The sequence below is a fragment of the Sorex araneus genome, chromosome X, assembly GCF_027595985.1.
Source record: "Sorex araneus isolate mSorAra2 chromosome X, mSorAra2.pri, whole genome shotgun sequence".
NCBI lineage: Eukaryota > Metazoa > Chordata > Mammalia > Eulipotyphla > Soricidae > Sorex > Sorex araneus.
In genome coordinates this window covers 212,282,870-212,303,308 of record NC_073313.1, presented here as the reverse complement: position 1 = coordinate 212,303,308, position 20,439 = coordinate 212,282,870, and the positions used below count along the sequence as shown (strand labels likewise).

The window sequence follows — 20,439 nt, the reverse complement described above, 5'->3', positions numbered from 1 at the left end:
TCCTTTTGAGTCATCAACAGGTTCTCAAGAATGATGCTCTGCTGTTGTTGCTTGGACACCCGTAGTGCTCAGGCTTACTCCTGACTCTGTGCTCAGGCAGCACTCCTGGCAGGTCTCCGAAGACCATGTAGGGTGGGGATAAAGCCAGGTGCGCTGCATGCAAAGCAAATGCCCTATCTACTTATCTCCCCAGACTCCTCTGCCATCCCCGCCCCCCACCATATGGTTCCTTAAGCACCACCAGGAGCAATTCCTGAGTGCAGAGCTAGGAGTAAGCCCTCAGCACCACTGGGTGTGGCCCATAGATAAAACAGTATCATCTCTCTGGCCCTTTTCATAAGTTTTAAAAGTGGAGTTTCCTGTGCCTTTAACAAATGTAGAATTTGTGTGTATAATATTCATTAAAGTGGCATAATTCCTATTTGGAGGTGGTAAGGCAACTATTTTTAGTGGATTACTTTCATTAGAAACTTTTACTACAAGCTGCTTTTTCCTGTAGATAGTCGCTTGATATTTTCTACCTTAAAAGGACTATGTCAACAGTACACAGATGCTGCTTTTCTCTCTCTCTATATATATGTATGTATATATCTTTATATATGATTTTTTTTGTCTTTTTGGGTCAAATCCAGCTTTGCTCAGGGGGTTACTCCTGGCTCTGCACTCAGGAATTACTCCTGGCCACGCCTGGGGACCTTACGGGATGCTGGGGATTGAACCTGGGTCTGCCGCGTGCAAGGCAAACACCCTACCCACTGTACTATGGCTCTGGCCCCTATATATATATATTGCTTTGTGGTCACCCTGGCAGTGCTCAGGGCTTATACCTCCTGGCTCTGTGCTCATTACTCACTCCTGGGGCTTGTGTGAATCCTATAGGATGCTGAGGATAGAGCCCAGGTCAAATGCATGCAAGGCAAGTACCCAAGTTACTGTACTATCTTTCCAGTCTCCAATCAAAAAGTTTTAAACTATATTATTTCAGGAGGAAGATGACCTGGATAAGTAATTTGTTGCTATCCTTCATTATGAAACCACTGACCCAGTGATCAAGATGAACTCTGGCACAAAATTTCATCAAGGATTTTCCTACCAGCCATGAACCCATCAGCCTACTTAAAATCTCCCTTTATAGGGGTTAGAAAGACAACTCAATGGGCTGATGGTCCCCAAACAGAAACTAACTATGCTTTTGGAAAGGAGAAGGCTTAATTAATAAGCACCTGCCTTATATGAGTGAGGCCTTGGGTTGGATCCCTGACTTTGCAAAAGTAAAATAAGGGTTGGGGAGATAGCTTAAGGGGCTGGAGCACATGCCTGGCATGTGGGACCTCTGGTTTTAATTTGGGAGTAGCCAGTAGCAGCACTGGATATGGATCCAAAAACTAAAAACAAACAAACTAAACCCTTTAGAGGCAAAGACTGGGTCTAGGAGGGAATTGAAGATTGGGCAAGGAGATTGTTTCACAGCCTGGAGGAGTCAACTTCAGGCTCTCTGGAGAGATTTGAATGTTTACAGAAACACTGTCTACACAAGGCTAAAAATGCCGCATTCCAAAATTGTTATCACCCCGCAAGTGTGCATAAGCAATAAATTTTAGCAAGTACTTAATGATATATGCAAAAAACACAGGCATGTGTATCTCTGCCCCCACTACATTGGGGAGATAAGGACAACATCAGTCAAGCAGTTGTTTTCGAAAACAAAGGATGTGCACAACTAACTGACAGTAATCACTTTTCTACCCATCACCCATGAGCTGCCTTCATTGAAGGTCTTGATTTGCTTAAGATATTGGAGATGCTGGTCCACCACAGTAAGTTTTAAAGCTCTGGATTTTTGGGTGACGCCCAGAAGTGCTGGGGACCTTGAGGTGCCAGAGAATTGAACCCCAGCCTCATGAATGCAAAGCACACACTCAAGTCCTTTGATCTCTCTCTCCAGCTCCCAGATAAACTGTAAACAATTTGAAACTGTAATTTCTTTAAGGATTTCTGCTGCTAAGGTTTGACTTTGTTCAGTAACCTAGTAAAATTATGCATTAAATTTGAACAAAGTCAGGTTTAACAGAAGAACTCACGCAATGTATGGTTTGAATGTGTTCATTCCTCAAAATAAATTTAAACAAAATTCAGATAGTCAAATCTTGGTTTGATCAATAGTGTTTTTAAATGACTAGGAAGCTTCTTGAGAAAACGAACTCCATGACCCCAAACTCCAAACACTTTCTTTCATTTTAGCTCCAATAACCTTTTTCCATCTTTCCCCCAAAGAACATTTCTGGGCACAAAACAGAGTCATAATTGTTTAATTAGATACACTTTATATATCTGAACATAATGGCTCCCATAGAAATAAACTAATATTTTGTACACAAACTTTATTTACTGTGCCACATTCAGAATATACCGACTTAAGCCAAGTGCAAACTGTTGTTACACCCCCTGCTGTGTGAAGAGTTCCACTCCCACAAACACTTCATTTTCTAGGATGACAGAACAAGATTAGACTAGATGGATAATTAAAATCCACAAGGCATGAACAAAGATGTATTTTAGACTCTGATCAAGAACTCTTCCCCAGTCAGGGCTGTAACTAGAACTAAGCAGAACAGTTAGTAAATCAGTTCTCTTTCACCCTGCTCCTCTGTGGTTCCTGGGGGTAGGAGCTAAGGATGCTCAGTGGTATTTTGAGAAAGGCATGGGGCAAGAATAATTCAGAGGAGCAAGAGGTCTGGAAAACCAACCATCTAGCATCCCATTGTATGGAAAAACCCTTGGGTTCTCCTCACCCAGAATACATTTGGTAGTTTTTGTGTCACACATAACTGATAGAGAACGTCAAAAGATCTCACAAAGGAAGTTGTTTTTCTTTCCTAGTGCCTGGAAATCTTAAGGTATTTCAAAGGGATCCACAAGAAATAATAAACTTAATCATGATAAAAACAATTGCAAAATCTGAGAGTACATTTGCCCCTGGGTGGCAGCATACAGAATCAAAACCAAATTTCTGGCTCCTACACGTCCAACATATACCGTTGTCCTGTTCAGTCTAGCCACATATATGGGACCATTGTCATTTATTACTCTTTCCCTAATGACCTGCTCGAAAAGATGAAAGAGCTCAGGGGTAAATTACAGAGAGGGGAATGCTATCTTAGGTATTCCTCTAACTGAGATCATTACAGGGAAAAGTAATAAAAATGCCCTAGGAGTGAAAAGGTTTTTATGATTATAAAATTCTAAGAGACAAATCAGGCTTATCAGGAATGAGCTGAGATTAGTCTACTCTTTTGCCTCAAAATTATACAGATGAAAATTCCAAATAGGATGATCTTGTAATTCTATGCTACCTTATCTAGTCAAAATTAAAAAAAAAAAAGAAAGAAATGGGGGTGAGGTCCTTAAACCTATATTATTGGTGGGGATATTTGTGAATAGGTGGTTCTAGGAGTATTATCTAAAACCTAACTGATTAATAAATGGAAGTTTCATTAGGATACAGAAATCTCAAGAGAGATTCTAAATTATAAGGAGTGGTACTTTTGATTAATTTGACATTTGTCTCATTCTCATCTTGAAATGCTAATCAGTTTCAGTTAGTGCTGAATAACATTCTACCTGATTTGTTGTTTAAACATATAGGTTCTTTCTTCGAGTTATTCTTTTTCTCAACTGCAGCTCAGCTGCCGAGGTGTGGTAGTTACTTCCCTAATGGGGGCAGAGTCCTGATTCAGCTGACTGATACAGGCACCCAAGACCTCATTTTCTTATTTGTCTACATGTCATGCCTTTACTTTACAAAATTTGTTTTTGGAGGTGGGGAGGGGTCTCTAGCAGTTATGGGGGGGGGGGTGACCAGGGTCAGACCTGGTGCTGCTTGGGAGATCATCTGATGCTGGGTATGGCAGCCAGAACACTGTGCAGGCCGGGCAGACATTCTAGCCTTTGAGCTCCTTTTGAACCATCTCCTTGACTCTAGTTTGCAGAAGTCTCCTCTTATCTTTAGGATAAATGTCTGGAGAATGCTCAGGGAAATGAGAATAAGTTTATCCCCAAACCACTATAAATAGCATTTAAAGCTTTACCAAAGGTGGGAGAACAGACTTCTATGAAGAAATCAATAGAATTCTGATTAAAATGAAAGGCATGTGTTTCGGGATGCAAATAAAAAGACATCAAGATGAATGAGCAGGATATGTGCTGACTAACAAGGCAGAGTAAAGGTATTGACAAAGGGTGTCGGAATGCTCAGATCTGGAGACAGACTAAGGACTGTGCTGGAGACTGAAATTTCACTTGAAACCAGCGCAGACTGTACACATCTGAGATATGGACGCAGGTAAAAGCCAGGGATAAGTTTTACAATAATTGAAATCTCGTGAAACTTCAGAGTTTTTCCTTCTGCTCTCATCAGCAGTTTTGGTTTGATAGTGTACCTGTCATTATTAGGAACGTTAGCTGAGGACAAATAAACCTAAACTCAACACTTCATAACAAAATGGAAAATGTCAATAATATTGTTATTGGAGTTTAAAATAACACTTAAAACCTGATGGTAAGAATCTAACAATCCAAACCTAGGAATAAAATATATGTAATTTTATAATTCTTGAGGAAAATCTCTCAAGAGATTTTTAAAGAATATTCAGGCATTTACATAGTGACTTACGTGCATAAACTCAGGGATACTGATGCAATTTTTCTACAAAAGTTTCTTATACTAGTGGAGAAAAAAATAAAACCTGAAGTAGGCAAAACATGTCTTTCCCTCCTGCCCGCTACCTAGTTGGGATGGATACATTCCTTACCTTAAGTTAGCTCTGCCTATAGAAAGGTAAATGTTTAACATGTGGTCTTGTATGATATAGAAGGACGTGATAAAAATACAATATGTGATTTTGCATAGACTTATTTAAACAAATAAGCCACTAGTATTCTTGCTTCCGTTCTCAGTGAAATTTCACTACTGCCAATGGCTGAGCATAGGACACACTAGTGTTACATTGTGCTTCAAATACTTTGGCTCACAGTACTCCTAAACCCATGCAGAAATCAGGAATCCCACATGCCTTTCATTATTTTCCTTCCATGGTTTTAACACTGGTGCCAAGTGTTCAAATCAAATACAGATTTTGCCAAATATCAGGCAGATTGTGAGGGTAAGTAGAAGAGGAAGATTTATTACTTAGATGCAGGAATGGAACTTAATGAGCAACATGAATACAGAGATCTACTTAGCAGCATACCTTTTCCTTCTTATCCTTCAGATATTCTATGGAAACCCATCAGGGTAAGCTCCAGTGGTTTACTTTTTTCATCCACCAAAATCAGTCTCATAATTGCTTGGATTCCAGAAAGTGAATCATGCCATGATTCAAAGAACTGTCCTTCACATAAACCTATGCGCACACATTGAGAAAATGATTTATTGTACATCTTTGCATTTCTTAAGGCATGAACAATGGCGTACAGATGGAACAGGTTCTGAGAAGCATCACGCTGTTTTTGACAAGGCCGGCACAAGTACACCACATCAAACAGACATTCCAAGTCTGAGCAGGTTGGCAGCCATGGCCCAGGAGCTCCTATGGTTCAGAGGTGATGCCGTCCTGAAACAGGACCAACGTGTGGTTTCTATGTCATGTTGCTTTCAACTCTCTGCATCAGCTGTAAGCACCAGTTACAGTATGTTTTTTTCTTTACAAACTCTTCAAGCTTTGGGTTTTATCTTCTGGTCCTTGTATTCAGCTTTTTGAGGAGGGTGTGGATGTTGTTTAAGGAATATGGTTGCAGCAAAACAGAAAGGATCCAAAAGTGGTTAGGGGTCTTGTCTAATGCACTTCTGAGAGTCCATTATAAAGATGAATAGAAAAGCAAATGGTTGGTTTTCAGTCAACCCAGAAACCACGCGGAGCTCTAAGAAACATAATTGTGCATAGTTATTTATTCATTCAGAGCATGATATGTTGGCTAGCTTTACATTCCCAGTTTACCAAAGAACTGGGCTGTCTACTTTGCTAAACCCAGGGTCCTTTCGCAGTTCCCAGTAGGTGTCGTTAGAAACCCAGGCTTCTCTCTGATTGGCATCAATCACTTTTCTGTGAAAATATAAAATTCAACATTAGCCACTATTTGCATCCCAGTGACCTGCCAAATGGCTTCTGCCCTATCCACAAACTGTGTGGACATAAATGAGACTCTGTAAGCCAATTCCTATTCTATCTGCTGCTTGAAGATCTTGCCTTTTTTCTTTTTGAGCAGATACAGACTCATTTTTGCTCTTAGGTGTTCCAAATGGAAATGAAGAATTTAAAAGTCAGTTCAGATAGAGAAGGGAACATCAAGTAAGCTCTGGTTGGAGGACCCGCTTGGGAGGGAAGATGTGTGCTGAAAGTAGACTATAGATTGAACATGATGGCCACTCAATACCCCTATTGCAGACCACAACACCCAAAAGGAGAGAGAGAGAGAACAAAAGGGAATGCACTAGCACAGAGAGGGGGGATGGGATTGGGAGGTGGGAGGGTTGGGAGGTGGGAGGGATACTGGGTTCACTGGTGGTGGAGAATGGACACTGGTAGAGGAAGGGGTGCTTGAACATTGTATGAGGGAAACACAAGTATGAAAATGTGTAAATCTGTTACTGTACCCTCATGGTGATTCACTAATTAATAAATTAAAAAAAAAAAGAAGTCAAAGAGACAAAAAGAATAAAAAAAAAAAGAAAAAAAAAAAGAAGTTATGGGGAGAAGGGATGAGAACAGGAAGAAATCACGCCCAAGCAGGGCAGGAAAGTGATGAGTCCCAGGCAAAGCACGGACAAGTACTGTGACTCAGAGCTTCAGACCCACAAGGCACATCTCACAGGGATGCAGCCTCAGGAACTATAAGAATTTTTGCATATCCCTGGCAAAAATTCCTTTTCTGATCAAAAGGGCCGGGGTCCTTTCTTGTAAGGGCAGCTAATCTTTTCTGAGCTGTTTTGTCCATCTGGCTCTGGACGACAGCAAATGAATTTGGAAACTACATATTAATTAATTTGCATGATGTCTGTATAATCCCATGAATAGTCCTATAGCCATAAGCCATGGTCATACCACAGATGTCATACCACAGAGGAGCAACCTTTTTTCCATGTGACCAAAAAAAACAAATACTAATGAAGCCAGGATGAGCCTTCAGCGGGAGGTTCCACCTGGTCTTTGAGGGAGGGGACAAGGACAAGTTCCCACCATTCTAAAAGGGGTCACTGAAGGACAAAGAGCATTCTGGGACCCCCCCCTCTTTTATACTGTCCCCATAGGAAAAGGACTTTCAAGGAGAATCGATATTCATGGTTATACACTTTGTACACTTGTTTTGGGCCACTCTTGAACAGTGCTCAGGCCATACTCCTGGTTCTATGCTCAGAAATCACTCCTGGTTCACCTTCAAGGACCTTATGTAGTATCAGGGACGAAGCCAGGGCTGGTCACATGCAAAAGGCAAACACTTTAATCCCTGTACTCTTTCTTCAGCCTGCATGATTACACATTTCCTACAAGTGCAAATTCTGATCCGACAATTTCGATGCCTAAACCAAGTCAACCGAATCAGTGAAACTTCCTCCCCTTAAGCTCACTGTACATGAAACTAGACCTCATTTTCTTTTAACTTGGACTTTCTCACTGTTGGCAGCAAGCACGTGAACTTGGGATGAGACACCATGGACTTACTTAAAAAATTTTGGTATATGTTCAAGGTTGTTTTCTTCCATGTATCGCCTTCGAGATCTCTGCAGTTCCTCAACTCTTTGCTTCTCTGCTGCCGCAGCTTCTAAATTTCCTTCTTCCAAAAATCTAAGCAGAAAGCATTTCATCTTTCAACACAGTACCCACTTTTTAGATAAAAAGAAAATCTCATTTACATAAAATGATGTACTGGTTGCTGTGAAGATAATCCAGTGAACACTGAGGGTCGTTCTCATCCCCTCCCCCCACCCCCATAGCCCAGGCTGCCTTGGCCTGTCTAGGAAATAACATATTTTCTATATAGTGAGTGGAAGTGTCACGTAAAACAATGAAATGACAAGAGTAAAAGGAGAGTAGGATAGCTTTGAAGATTCTTCTGTGCTGTCTTGGGTTCTACAGACTGAGATTTTACAGGATGATAGAGAGTCCAAGGTGAGAACAATACTGACATTCCAGTCTGTGCTCTATGCCTGGATTACAAAAGTGCACTTGTTGTAGACCACAGTATGGAGAATGATATAGGCTGTTCTCCACTTTCAGAACAGATTGAAAGGGAAGGTATTTTCCTGTTTAACTGGAGATAGTAAGTGATTTAAAAATAAAAGAAGAAAGAAGTTGGGAAACATTACAAAGGGCCACAGAAAGAAAATGATTAGTAAATAAAAATTAGAAAAGGGAGTACTGAAACTGAACTGAGCAAAAAAAAAAAAAGGCAGACCTTAAGGTGATTTGAAAATAAATATCCCAATTTTAAAATGAGATCAAAGAATTACAATGGGATACACATGACAAAGAAAATTAACAGTGAGGTATCATCTCATACCACAGAGACTGGCACACATTAAAAAGAACAAGAACACCAGTGCTGGTACGGATACGGGGAGAGAAAGACTCTCATTCACTGTTGGTGGGAATGTTTGACTCATCCAGCCTTTTTGGAAAACAGTATGGGCATTTCTAAAAAAAAAAAAAACAAACCCCAGAAATTGAGCTTCTATACAATCCAGCAATAACACTTTTGGGAATATCCCCTGGGGGTGCAAAAACACACAGCAGAAACATCATCTGCACTCCTATGTTCACTGCAGCACTATTCACAATAATCAGATCTGGAAACAATCTGAGTGCCAAAGAAGCTGTGACCAGATAAAGAAATAATGGTACATCTACACAATGGAATACTATGCAGCCAGCAGAAAAGAAGATGAAGTCATGAAAAATGGATGAACATGAAGAATATCATGTTGAGTGAAATGAGTCAGAAGGAGAGGTACAGACATAAGATGATTTGCACTCATTTGTGGGATATAAAAAGCATAATATGAGACTATTACTTAAGGACAGTAGAAATGAGAACCACAAGGACCATGGGGTTGGAAGCTTTCCACAAGTCATGGGTAGAAGACAGGATAGAGAAGGGACCCTATGATAATGATAGTTGGAAATGATCACTCTGGATAAGAACTGGGTGCTGACAGTATGTAAAGAAATATACATGATAACCTTTCAGCACCTGTATTACAAACCATAATGTCCAAAAGGAAAGAGAGACAGAGACAGAGAGATAAAGATAGAGAGACAGAGAGAGGGAGGGAGAAGAGAGAGGAGAGAGAGGATGGGGTAAGTGCCTGCTATAAAGGTAGACTGTGGGTGGGAGGTGTTGAAGGAAGGGAATTGGGGAATTGGTAAGGGGGAATTACACTGGTGAAGGGATGGGTGTTGAAACATTGTATGACTGAAACCCAGTCATGAACAATTTTATAACTGTGTATCTCACACTAATTTAATATAAAAAATAAAATCAAAACAAAAATTCCCACCAAGGAGTGTTTCTCTATTCAGTTTAAAGAAAATTAATAAATTTTTAGTCATCTGGTAAATTTTGGGAGGATGTATGGAGCAGAAACTTTTTATCAAAATCATCTGTGTTATCCATGTCTTCTGTTATGATCATCTTCTGAGTACTGCTTTACTTAGGGTAGAAATCTCAAATACTACTGAATGTACATGGGGATGAATGAATGATTGGATACATAATAAATGATGGTGATGAAAATATATCTCAATGAGACACACAAAGCCATACCACTCAAGGTCCACCTTAAATGCCACTGCCGTGCTCACCTCTGATCTGGTCGGAATCGGGCATCTGTCGGCGGAAGGAGGTCTTTGAGTACAGGATCCAACTCATTGAGTTCAATAGCAAACCTGGTGAAGCCATAGTAGAGCTCATAGTTGGTTGGCATGGAACCTGGAATGAAGCCAATGAGCCACTGTGAGAGGGACAAAAGGCCCCTTGGGACTGGGAGGAGCAAATTTAAATCACATGCTGATTTAGAATCTTCTCCAACACCAAATCTGTAGTCATATGCATCAGATTATGATTTTTGGAAGATACTTGATTTCTTTTTGCTAGGTGGTATCTGTATTATGTTGATGGGAAAAAGTGACTGATTTATATATTTAATAAAATCCAGACTTTAAAATAAAACTCTGTACATGTATTAGTCTTTACTAACTGGCTAACCTATGCCTTATCTTTTTTTTAATTTTCCTATTAAATTGTCCAGAAGGTAAATAAGCACAAAAGTAGTTAAGTACAAACACTAAGGCTTGACCAGAGCAGCCAGAACATGGTTCAGTGGTAGACATATTTGCCTCACATGTCCTGGATTTGATTCTTGCAATTTTTTCCCCCAAAACATAATTTATTTCCTCTTAAAAATGAAAAAGGCACAGAACTAATTTTTTTTTGCTTTTTGGGTCACACCTGGTGATGCACAGGGGTTACTCCTGGCTCTGCACTCAGGAATCACCCCTGGCGGTGCTCAGGGGACCAAATAGGATGCTGGGAATTGAACCCGGGTTGGCCGCATGCAAGGCAAACGCCCTACCCGCTGTGCTATTGCTCCAGCCCCAGTAAAGAACTAATTTAATTTTTGTTGGTACCTGATGTTTGAGCCACACCTGGTAGTGCTCAGGGCTTACTCTTGGCTCTAAGCTGAGAGATCACTCCTGTGGGGGCTCAGGGTACTATATATGATGCCATAGATTGAATCTGGATCAGCCATATGCAAGGAAAGTGCCTTACCTACTATACTGTCTCTCCAGCCCCTACTGGTACCTTTTAATAAAATGGAAAGGATGAGCCTTGTATGCTTTGTTCACTATTATATTGTGAACTCCTAAAACAGAATCTGATGTACTGTCAGTAGATAGTCAATAAATAATTGATGAATGAATGAAATTACCACAAATTACCTCTCAAATATCTTGCAAGTAGACATTCTCAAATATCTACTAGCAAGATATTTGAGAGGGCATTGAGTTCTCTTAGGAAACCAACAATTAATTTTAAAGTTAAGGATTAACTAACAAAACTCTAATGAAAATAAATGTCATGTGGAGACTTGTTCTTCCATTTACACTTGGTAATCAATTACATGCTCGTGTACTGCCAGAACTTTCTTGGTTGTTTAATTAACTGTCAAGATATTGCCACTTTTTGAGGCTCCAACGAAAAAGAGCACTTAGTCTAAGTTTCTGAATTTCTGGATCATTGAAATGTGCAGGCTCCCCTTTGTTTTATTAAGAGAGGATAAGTGGGTGAGAATTTGAGCTGGTACAGTTCAATGACCTAAAATAAGTGACAGACTTATCTTGAACTGTGAAGATTATATTTAGAGAATTTTACTGGAAGCTCTACCTGTGGCCACATGTCAGAGTGCTGGGCTAAATTTCAGGGGTTTTTTTGCTTTGTTTTTTCCACACCTGTTGTGCTCAGGACTCTGCACTCAGGGATCATTCCTGGCAGGGTTCTGGGAGTGTAAGGGATCAAACTCAGGTCAGTAGCAAGCAGGGCAAGTGCCCTACCAGCTGTATTATCTGTTCAGCCCTTCAGTTCATATATACATATATGTATACATACACACACAAACACACACATATATGCATATATATATACACACACACAAAATCAAATAGTGGGGCTTCTGCAACTTCTATGTTTAGTACTAATAGAACACTAAGTGCCTTACGTTTTTACATTCTCAGTCTCGAGACTAAAGAACATGCTGATCTGCACAGGATCACCTAGCCTTCCCATTGCTTTCTGTCACTCATGATGCTTGCCTCAGGGACACTCATGAGTGTCTTACCTGGTCTCCACACGCACTTTGCAGAAGGGGCCACGCCACAGTAGAGTCCCTCATGCCACTTGCCAAACAGCCGGTGCACTGCTTTCCCCTCCTGATCTATCACGACCCCTTGCACTTCATTCACATTCGAGTTCCAGTAATTCACCTGGAAAAAGCAGATTCCATGTAAAATAAATGAACCAGTCTTTCTCACAACACCAATCCCTGTCATTGTCTCATGAAACCATTTCTTACCTTGGCCATTCCTGTCATTTTCAGGAAATGTCTCAGAATGTGTCTGTGGAGCAATGACTTGCTAAGTGCTAGCTGGCTTCACTTGGAATAGAAGAATGATCTCTATGCCATGATTCAGAGCATGGGAGATTATATAGAAGAGACTGTTTCTATGTCAATAACCCAGTATTCTATGTTAATAACCCAGTATAAATATTCCCTTAGATCCCCGTTTCAACATCTGCCTCTGCTTGTGGATTGTAATAAATTTTACTGGTAGCACTGTAGAAGTTGCTCATGGGGAAAAAATTTTCACATTATTAAATGCGGCTAAATCCAAGGACTTAATATCTTCCAGTCATGTTCCTAGCAAGGGGTGCTAAGTCTGTAGATTTCATGTCAATCCTCAAGTAAATGGGGCTATCAAATTACCTGTTTAAGGGAGTTTAAGCCAGAGGGTCTACTGACACCTTTTCAGAAAAAAATAAACAAAAACAAAACAAAACAAAACAAAAAACAAAAAAAAAATGCACCCAGCCTTCCTTATTCCCCTCTCCTGGAAATCTTAAACCAGAAGCTCTCCTAAATTGCACCTAATGCTATCCTTCATTTTTCAGTGACCCCAGGGGCATTACGGCCCAGATGATGCTAAAGTGTGTACAGACCTTTGCAGTGACTTCCAACCCCAAACAGGCTGCTGTCCTCTGTGAGGTGCAGCCAAGGGGCCAGGAGGGAGAGGTGACCACTTGGAGGCTCAGGCTGCTTCACACCCGTACTCCCATGGGGGTATGAGGCCTCACGGTGAGGGAGACAAAGTGAGCAGGCCCTGGGTCAGGGCTGGTTTCTTGGCATCACCAGACTTCCAGTCCCAAGTTCTCTGCACACCACAGAGCCTTGAAAGTGCTGACAGATTTGTCAAAGCGCAAAGATAAAACATGCTTTGATTACCTGCAGGCTTGATTTATACTTTTTAAATATTTGCACACCTAGCATAGGGCCTTCCATTTGTACTCCTGCCGCGAGCTCGGTAAATGTTAAAGGCAGGTTTCAAGTGTAACAAACTAAATGCACTTGTGGACTGCTCTAGCCCAGTGAGAACTAATAATGATCCTGGCTTTCCTTTTCTTAGTCACCAAATGAATCAATAAAAAGACAAGGAAAGACAAAAAAAAGAAGAAAAAGCCTAAAATTAAGTATAGTCAATCAAAACTAGCATCACCTTTCAGTAGGGCTCAAGATGAGTTTTCTGTTGTAGCTGTTGTTGTTTGCTTTTCGTTTTTTGAGGTGCAGGGAATGGGGGCCAGGGCCTCCCACGTGTGAGGCAAGTGCACTGGTGCTATGCCACACCCAGGTCCCGTCTTCAACAGGGTTTGACTAAGAGAAAATTCTGAGTTTTCAGATTTAATTACATGGGAGTGAGATCAGGAGTGGAGAAAGGGGATGGGTGGCATTTCTGTGCTAGGATGAATTCTGCAGCACTACTACGAAACGTGGGGTCCATGTGTAGCTTCTCCCACAGACCAGAGAGAGAGGCGCTTAAGGTCTGCAGGCATTTTTACCCTGTAGTATGTCTTGTAACAAACGGTGATGATTTTTGTTGAACCTCTATGGATATAATAGCAGCAGAGCTGGATCAATGAGATGCCAAATGCTTCTTCAAAAAATGACAGCTGAACTATAATGAGTTCTCTAAAATAAGGTCACCTAAATAAGCTGTAACCAAGCAGGAAGATAAGTAGAAACATATCCCAGGAAACTTGTTATAAATAAGAAATTTGTCTGAAATTCTATTGAATGAACTGATTGGCTAACTCAAAATGAAAATGCTATAAAAGTAAATATATATATGTGTATATATATGCAAGTATATTACATTTTGAGATGCCTTTTTGGACCTCCACATATTTAGAAGTCTACATGCCTTGAATAACTCCATCAGCTGGTTCTACCTTCTTCTTCTTCTCTTTTTGTCACTAAGACAGCATGATTTACAAAGTTATTCATAGTTGAGTTTTAGGCATACTGTGTTCCAGCACCAGTCCTGCCACCAGAGTCTATTTCCCTCCACCAATGTCCCTAGGTTCCATGCCCCCTCTAGCCCAGCCTGTCCCTTTGACAGGCACATTTTTAAAAATAGAATTTTAAAAAATTGAATCACCATGAGACACACAGTTACAAAGTTGTTCATGACTGAGTTTCAAATTACACAATTCCAATACCCATCCTTTCACCTGTGCACATTTCCCATTACCAATGTACCCTGTTCCCTTCCTGCTTGGCCCTGACAGGCACTTTTTTTTAATGTTTCTACCATTTTAGCAAAAATATCCTTAAGGATTACAGACTTTGCTGCTGTTTAAGGTTGTAATGGCTTTCCTTTTCCCTTAGAAGCATTATATACTATTTTTCTTTACTGCTTTAAAATATTATTTACCTTGATAAATGTGAGTTTGCAAATGCAAACACTGCTTTTGGTATTTCTAATGGTAATTTCTCCGTAATGTTCTATCCATCTCCTCCCACTGAGAATGTTGTGTATGCATGTGGTGACTTTATTCCACACATAGCAATCTCCATACCTAGTGAAGAAGACAGCACCAATTGAAAATAATGACAGTCACAAATATTAATACTTCTACCAATAAGAACACCTACTGACCAAAGCTTCCTCTCCAAACCCCTACCCCAACCCCATTTTCCTCTCATTTATTTTGTGAGAGTTTCAAGTCAAGTTTGTAGTCAAGACTAATTATGCCATGATTCACTGATTTAAGGAACATTTAGAGCTTTCTGTGAGCAGGATGTTAAAGCTTTCAAGCAGAACCAGAATAGATATTTTGCTTCCTGCTTTCCTGGAGGGCGAGAGGGACATTCAGCAAATATAAACAATTCCTGACTCCTGGGGGGGTTGACTAAAAATGATGCAACAGTCATCATTCAATAGAAACTGTACTTCAAATTCTGATACTTCTTCCAGGCTCCTGACAGGCGGTAAGATACTCTCATGAGGCTGGCAGAGACTGCTAACCAGCCACCTGCTTATGAGGGTAAACAACCAATATTCCGGACTATTTTTCCCTTTGGAACAGTAATAAAGAACTTATATGATATAATTCATTCAATTTTATTACAAAATAGGCTTTGTATTAGATGATTTTGTTCAGCACTACAGCAAATGTTCTGAGCATGTCTTAAGTAGGAAAGGCTGGGCCCTGAAGCATTCTTTATTTTGGGGGGGGGTTGGGGGTCACACCTAGCAGTGCTCAGGGCTTATTCCTGGTTCTGTGCTTAGGAATCAATCCTGGTGGTGCTTGGCGGGAAAGGGGGGGGGTTGGTTAGCATATGAGGTGCCGAGGATTGAACTGGGGTCAGCTGCACTGCAAAGCAATTGGCTTAACCCCCATACTATCTCTCTGTTCTTTATTTTATTTATTTATTTATTTATTTATTTATTTATTTATTTATTTATTTATTTATTTATTTTTTGGGTCACACCCGGCGATGCACAGGGGTTACTCCTGGCTCTGCACTCAGGAATTACTCCTGGCGGTGCTCAGGAGATCATATGGGATGCTGGGATTTGAACCCGGGTCAGCCGAGTGCAAGGCAAACGCCCTACCCGCTATGCTATCACTCCAGCACCTCTCTTTGTTCTTTAAATACATTTTCAGATTTATGAAATTTTCAATTTACAATGGTTTTATCAGGTCCTCACCCCACCAGAAATCAAGGAAGATCTGTACTTTTTTTAAGGTTGCTTTTGGTTTGGGACCACACCTGTGGTGCTCAGAGCTTACTCTTGCTTTTATGCTTAGGAGTCACTCAGGGGACCATATGGAGTGTTGGGGATCAAACCTGGGTTAGCTGTGTGCAAGGCACATGCCACTCCAATTATACTGTCATTCTGGCCCTAGATCTGTACTTAGAACCTGTTAGGGAAGTATCATGAAAACATAGAAGGGATCCTCAGGCTTTAGATCTGTGGGGAATGTAGCCAGGAAACGTGGATGTCAAGATAACTTACTAGAAAAGTGGAGTTGGATCCAGACCTGAGGAATGGCTAGGAAAGCACTACAGGCTTCGGGAAAACATCAACAAAGCGAAGAAACCAGAAGAAAATGTGACACGTGCTCTAGTGAACAGTGATGTGCTCTAGTGAACGGCTGTATTAGAGGCCAGGCTGGAAGGGGATAGCGGGACTGGGCTGGAAAGACCTTCATGACAAAGCAGTGATTCTGATGGAACCAGACTTGAAGACTCAGGGCCAAAGTGTAAGGAATCAAGGGAGGAAAGAAGCATGATATGATGTACCTATAAGAGAGATTCCATTGACTAGATCGTTTCCTACTATAAGTAAAGCATGAAAAAGTCATTGGGATAAGACTGATAAGCATGGATGGAAAATAAAGTTACAGAATTTCAAATAAGAAATGAGATGACAGGGCTTCAAATCACTTTTCATGTTATATACGTATTTTCAAATAAAGCACTGCACTGTAGCACTGTCGTCCCATTGTTCATTGATTTGCTCGAGTGGGCACCAGCAACGTCTCCGCTGTGAGACCTGTTGTTACTGTTTTTGGCATATCAAATACGCCATGGGTAGCTTGCCGGGCTCTGCTGTGCGAGCAGGATATTCTCTGTAGCTTGCCAGGCTCTCTGATAGGAATGGAGGAATCGAATTTGGGTCAGCTGCATGCAAGGCAAATGACCTACCCACTATGCTACCGCTCCAGTCCATAAAATGTATTTCAAAATATTTCTAAGTTTCTGAAACAATGAATTGTATGATATTGGTACATAGGCCTGGGAAAAACAAGTTCCTGAATCATGAAATTATATTGTATAGGACTGGGAATTCCTCTGGTTCCCACCTTCTTCCATTTCCAACCACCATCAAGTTTTGTTGTCCAAATATACCAAAATAAAACATAATCAGTCAAACCAAGAAAGAAATAAAACCGATTAATTGTTTAGCCTCAATGGAAACTGCAATGAATTCTGAAAGGATAGAGAACAGATTCTCTAGGAAACAACCAAAAAAGCATACCATAACTTTTCTTTAGAAAAATACCTTAGACATTCAAAATAGCCCTTAGATCTAACAATTCAAAAGCAAACTATAAAAATAAAAGGGAAAATAAGTGGTTTGAAAAGAGAACCTTTCAAATAAAGTGGCAAGGAGATGAGAGCCTGGCACAGAGAGCAACTGCTAGGAAGAAACCAGGAAGAAGTTTTGATCCTGATGCCAATATTTCCACTAAGGAGCAGGATCTAGTCTCCACTTTGGGTGAATGAGCAGATACTTTGGCCACACACTTGGCACCTTCTCAAGTTTCAAGTACTCAGTTCTGACTTCAAAAGGCTGGTAAGATCCAAAAGGAAGCGGAGAGCCACTTACCTAGGAAGCACGACATTCAAGGTGCCCACTGGCAGGATTTCCATTGACTTGCCCCAGAACTTGTTTTTCCATCTGATATCTAAGGACACAGGCAGAGGGCAAGACATAGGTACTCTGACGCCAACCACTCATTTGATGACCATCATACAACATTAGCATTACACTTCCTATTTTACAAAGAATTTTTATAACCTTAAACGGTTCTACATTGTTGATTTAACCCAAGAAGTTGCTGTCTAAGAATACCACAAGGTGTTTCATGGACGCATGTGTGTAGATCTATATATCTATATATATATATATATATCTATATATATCACTGATATCTATATCTATATATATGAAGCACTGTCCTCCCATTGTTCATCGATTTGCTCCAGCAGGCACCAGTAATGTCTCCACTGTATATGTATAAACATAAAATTTAACACATACTAAGCTTCACCTTCATATATGTTCCATGTTTGTTTTCAATTAGCACTGGGGAAAACAATATATCTGTGTATATGTGCTTAGCCACCTACAAGTGTTCACTGTGCTCTGAAATCAGATAAACCCTCCTCTATGTTTAATTCAAGTACTGGAAATGGCACACCAGAATTTAAAAAGGAGGTGTATAGTAAAAATAATTGCTGCTATGGCAATATCACATGTCTATACACATTCTTATTTAAGAATTAGATATTTAACCCAAACCTGTAAATATAGTTAGGTAAGCTTTATGAGACAGTAGGATTCACTTAATGAACATGTCCCTATACTGACTGTTATCTATGGCCCAGAGGGACAGGAAAGATGCTCCAAGGACTGGAGCTCATGATTGACCCCTGGCACCGCATGGTCTGCTGAGCACCATCCTCTGCTGGGCTTGACTCCTGAATCCAGCACTGCAGGGACTCTATGTGTTACTTGTGAAGACTCAGGTTTACCTGGAATTCCGTGATAAACTCTCTAGCTCTGTCCTGACAAGTTAAAGAGCTTAGGACTATCTTTCCCAAATTTCTGATGACCAAAAGATGAGACTTTTTTGATTGTTAAGTTACAGTTACAGTGCACTGCCATGTTGTGTGTTTCTAGATGGAGGAAGTACATTTGAGAGTCATTCTGTGAGCAGTGAAGCAACTTTAAAAAAAATTTTTTAAATTTATTTTTTATTAATGAACCACCGCGAGGCTACAGTTACAGATTTACATATTTTCGTGCTTGTGTTTCAGTCATACAATGCTCGAGTACCCATCCCTCCACCAGTGCCCATTCTCCTCCACGAATGACCCCAGCATTCCCCACCTCATCCCTCCCACCCCACCTCTGTGGCAGGGCATTCTCTTTTGTTCAGTGAGGCAACTTTTGAAAGGAAGCAGTAGGAGCTATTTCTACTGAATGGTTCTATGGACAAATATGTATTTTTTCTTCTTTCTCCACTTTTTCTATTAGGCAAATTTGTAATATTGAGATCGAACAATGACTGAGTCAGCAGAGACCTCAGTGCAAACCCTAAACTGAGACCAGAAATCTGCAATGTTTGTTTATGCAAATACTCTGTGACCACAGAGCAATCCGAGGTCTTTGTACGTGCCCTCAAGAACCAAAGCCTCTCCACATTACACATGCAGAGAGCATGTGCAACCAGGTAAAGACAGACCAAGCTGGCATTGTCAGCATGGGACTGTGCTGCTCCATAAATAATCCTATCTCCATGCGGGGCATGGTTTCACGTTCGCACCAGAAAGTCGAACTTCTCCAACTGAACTTCATAACAAATACCAATACTCTCCAAGTTCTAAAGGCAGACATGGAAACTAAAAACAATGTACCTTTGGAATCTGGAAACTTTTTCATAGGCTCACTAATTGGATTCTTAAGTTATAACTGAAATACAAACCTTGCCAAAACACAAAATTCTTGGATTCACAGTGACAGGCAGAAATGGGTGGATGATGGCTAACCTGGTGATTAAAACAAACAAAAAAGACGGTGATATCTGTGTTCTAATTTTCATATAAACAATAATTTTTATATCATACATTGGCTACCCCCAACTAAAACCCATTCATTCATATATCTCTCAGTGAATTATTCCCTAAACAAGTGTATGTCAGTTTTTGAATCTTTTTTTTTGTTGTTTTGCTTTTTGGGTCATTGCACAGGGGTTACTCCTGGCTCATGAACTCAGAAATTACTCCTGGCGATGCTCAGGGGACCATATGGGATGCTGGAAATCGATCCTGGGTCTGCCGCGTGCAAGGCAAATGCCCTACCTGCTGTGCTATTGCTCCATATTGCTCCAGCCCCAGTTATGGAATCTTTGAAGAATCTATGCATGTGTGTGTGTGTGTGTGTGTGTGTGTGTGTGTGTGTGTACTCCTGCAGGATTTAGAGGAAGTTATACAGGTAAGCTAGTGAGTTTCTGGTATCAAAACCCACCTCTAATTGATATTTGTGTTAGATACAAAAACTGTTTTTATTATCAAACTGCCCTCATACCTATGTGAAATCTCAGTCAGACTAGTGGAACTTACCTGTTCTGAGAAAAATCGGAATCCCTTGTCCTCTCGAATGCACTCATAAGTCTCCCCGAGGACAGGGTTGAATGGCTTGCTTCCTGCTCTGAAATAGGTGGAGCAATATCCTGAAACTGCAAACGCAGCAATAAGAACCTGTTAAAACATTTAAGAAAGAAAAATAATGTAGGAGAGACACTTTCAGATCTGTTTGTCCTTTATTCTTTCAAAATTCACAACCCCCGTCAATATGATGGCATCACATTTTTATTTGCATAATTTTTTCATAAGCTCACAGGAAAAAAAAAGAGAAAATGGGATAAAATTCTTTGCATGGTAACCAGCAGGCAATTGGGGATTAGACATTCTCCATTCATTTGACCAGAAAAGAATTCCTGAGAATCAGAAAGTTCAGGTTCTGTGTTTCTAGGTTA

General features: G+C 40.5%; 1 protein-coding gene across 13 annotated transcripts in view; it reads right to left on the bottom strand.

Annotated features, from left to right (window-relative positions):
* Window positions 1-2,293: 2,293 nt before the first annotated feature.
* Window positions 2,294-20,439, bottom strand: part of OSBPL6 (oxysterol binding protein like 6) — a 235,478-nt gene continuing 217,332 nt past the window's right edge. For all 13 annotated transcript variants that reach the window (XM_055120268.1, XM_055120270.1, XM_055120271.1 and 10 more), the window contains 8 exons: window positions 20,024-20,161; window positions 19,387-19,450; window positions 17,505-17,583; window positions 14,538-14,682; window positions 11,891-12,035; window positions 9,858-9,984; window positions 7,719-7,841; window positions 2,294-6,101 (listed from right to left, as the gene is read on the bottom strand). In XM_055120268.1, the coding sequence (XP_054976243.1) occupies window positions 5,993-6,101; window positions 7,719-7,841; window positions 9,858-9,984; window positions 11,891-12,035; window positions 14,538-14,682; window positions 17,505-17,583; window positions 19,387-19,450; window positions 20,024-20,161 (930 nt within the window). In that variant the 3' untranslated portion in view covers window positions 2,294-5,992. The remainder of the gene's footprint in view (window positions 6,102-7,718; window positions 7,842-9,857; window positions 9,985-11,890; window positions 12,036-14,537; window positions 14,683-17,504; window positions 17,584-19,386; window positions 19,451-20,023; window positions 20,162-20,439) is intronic.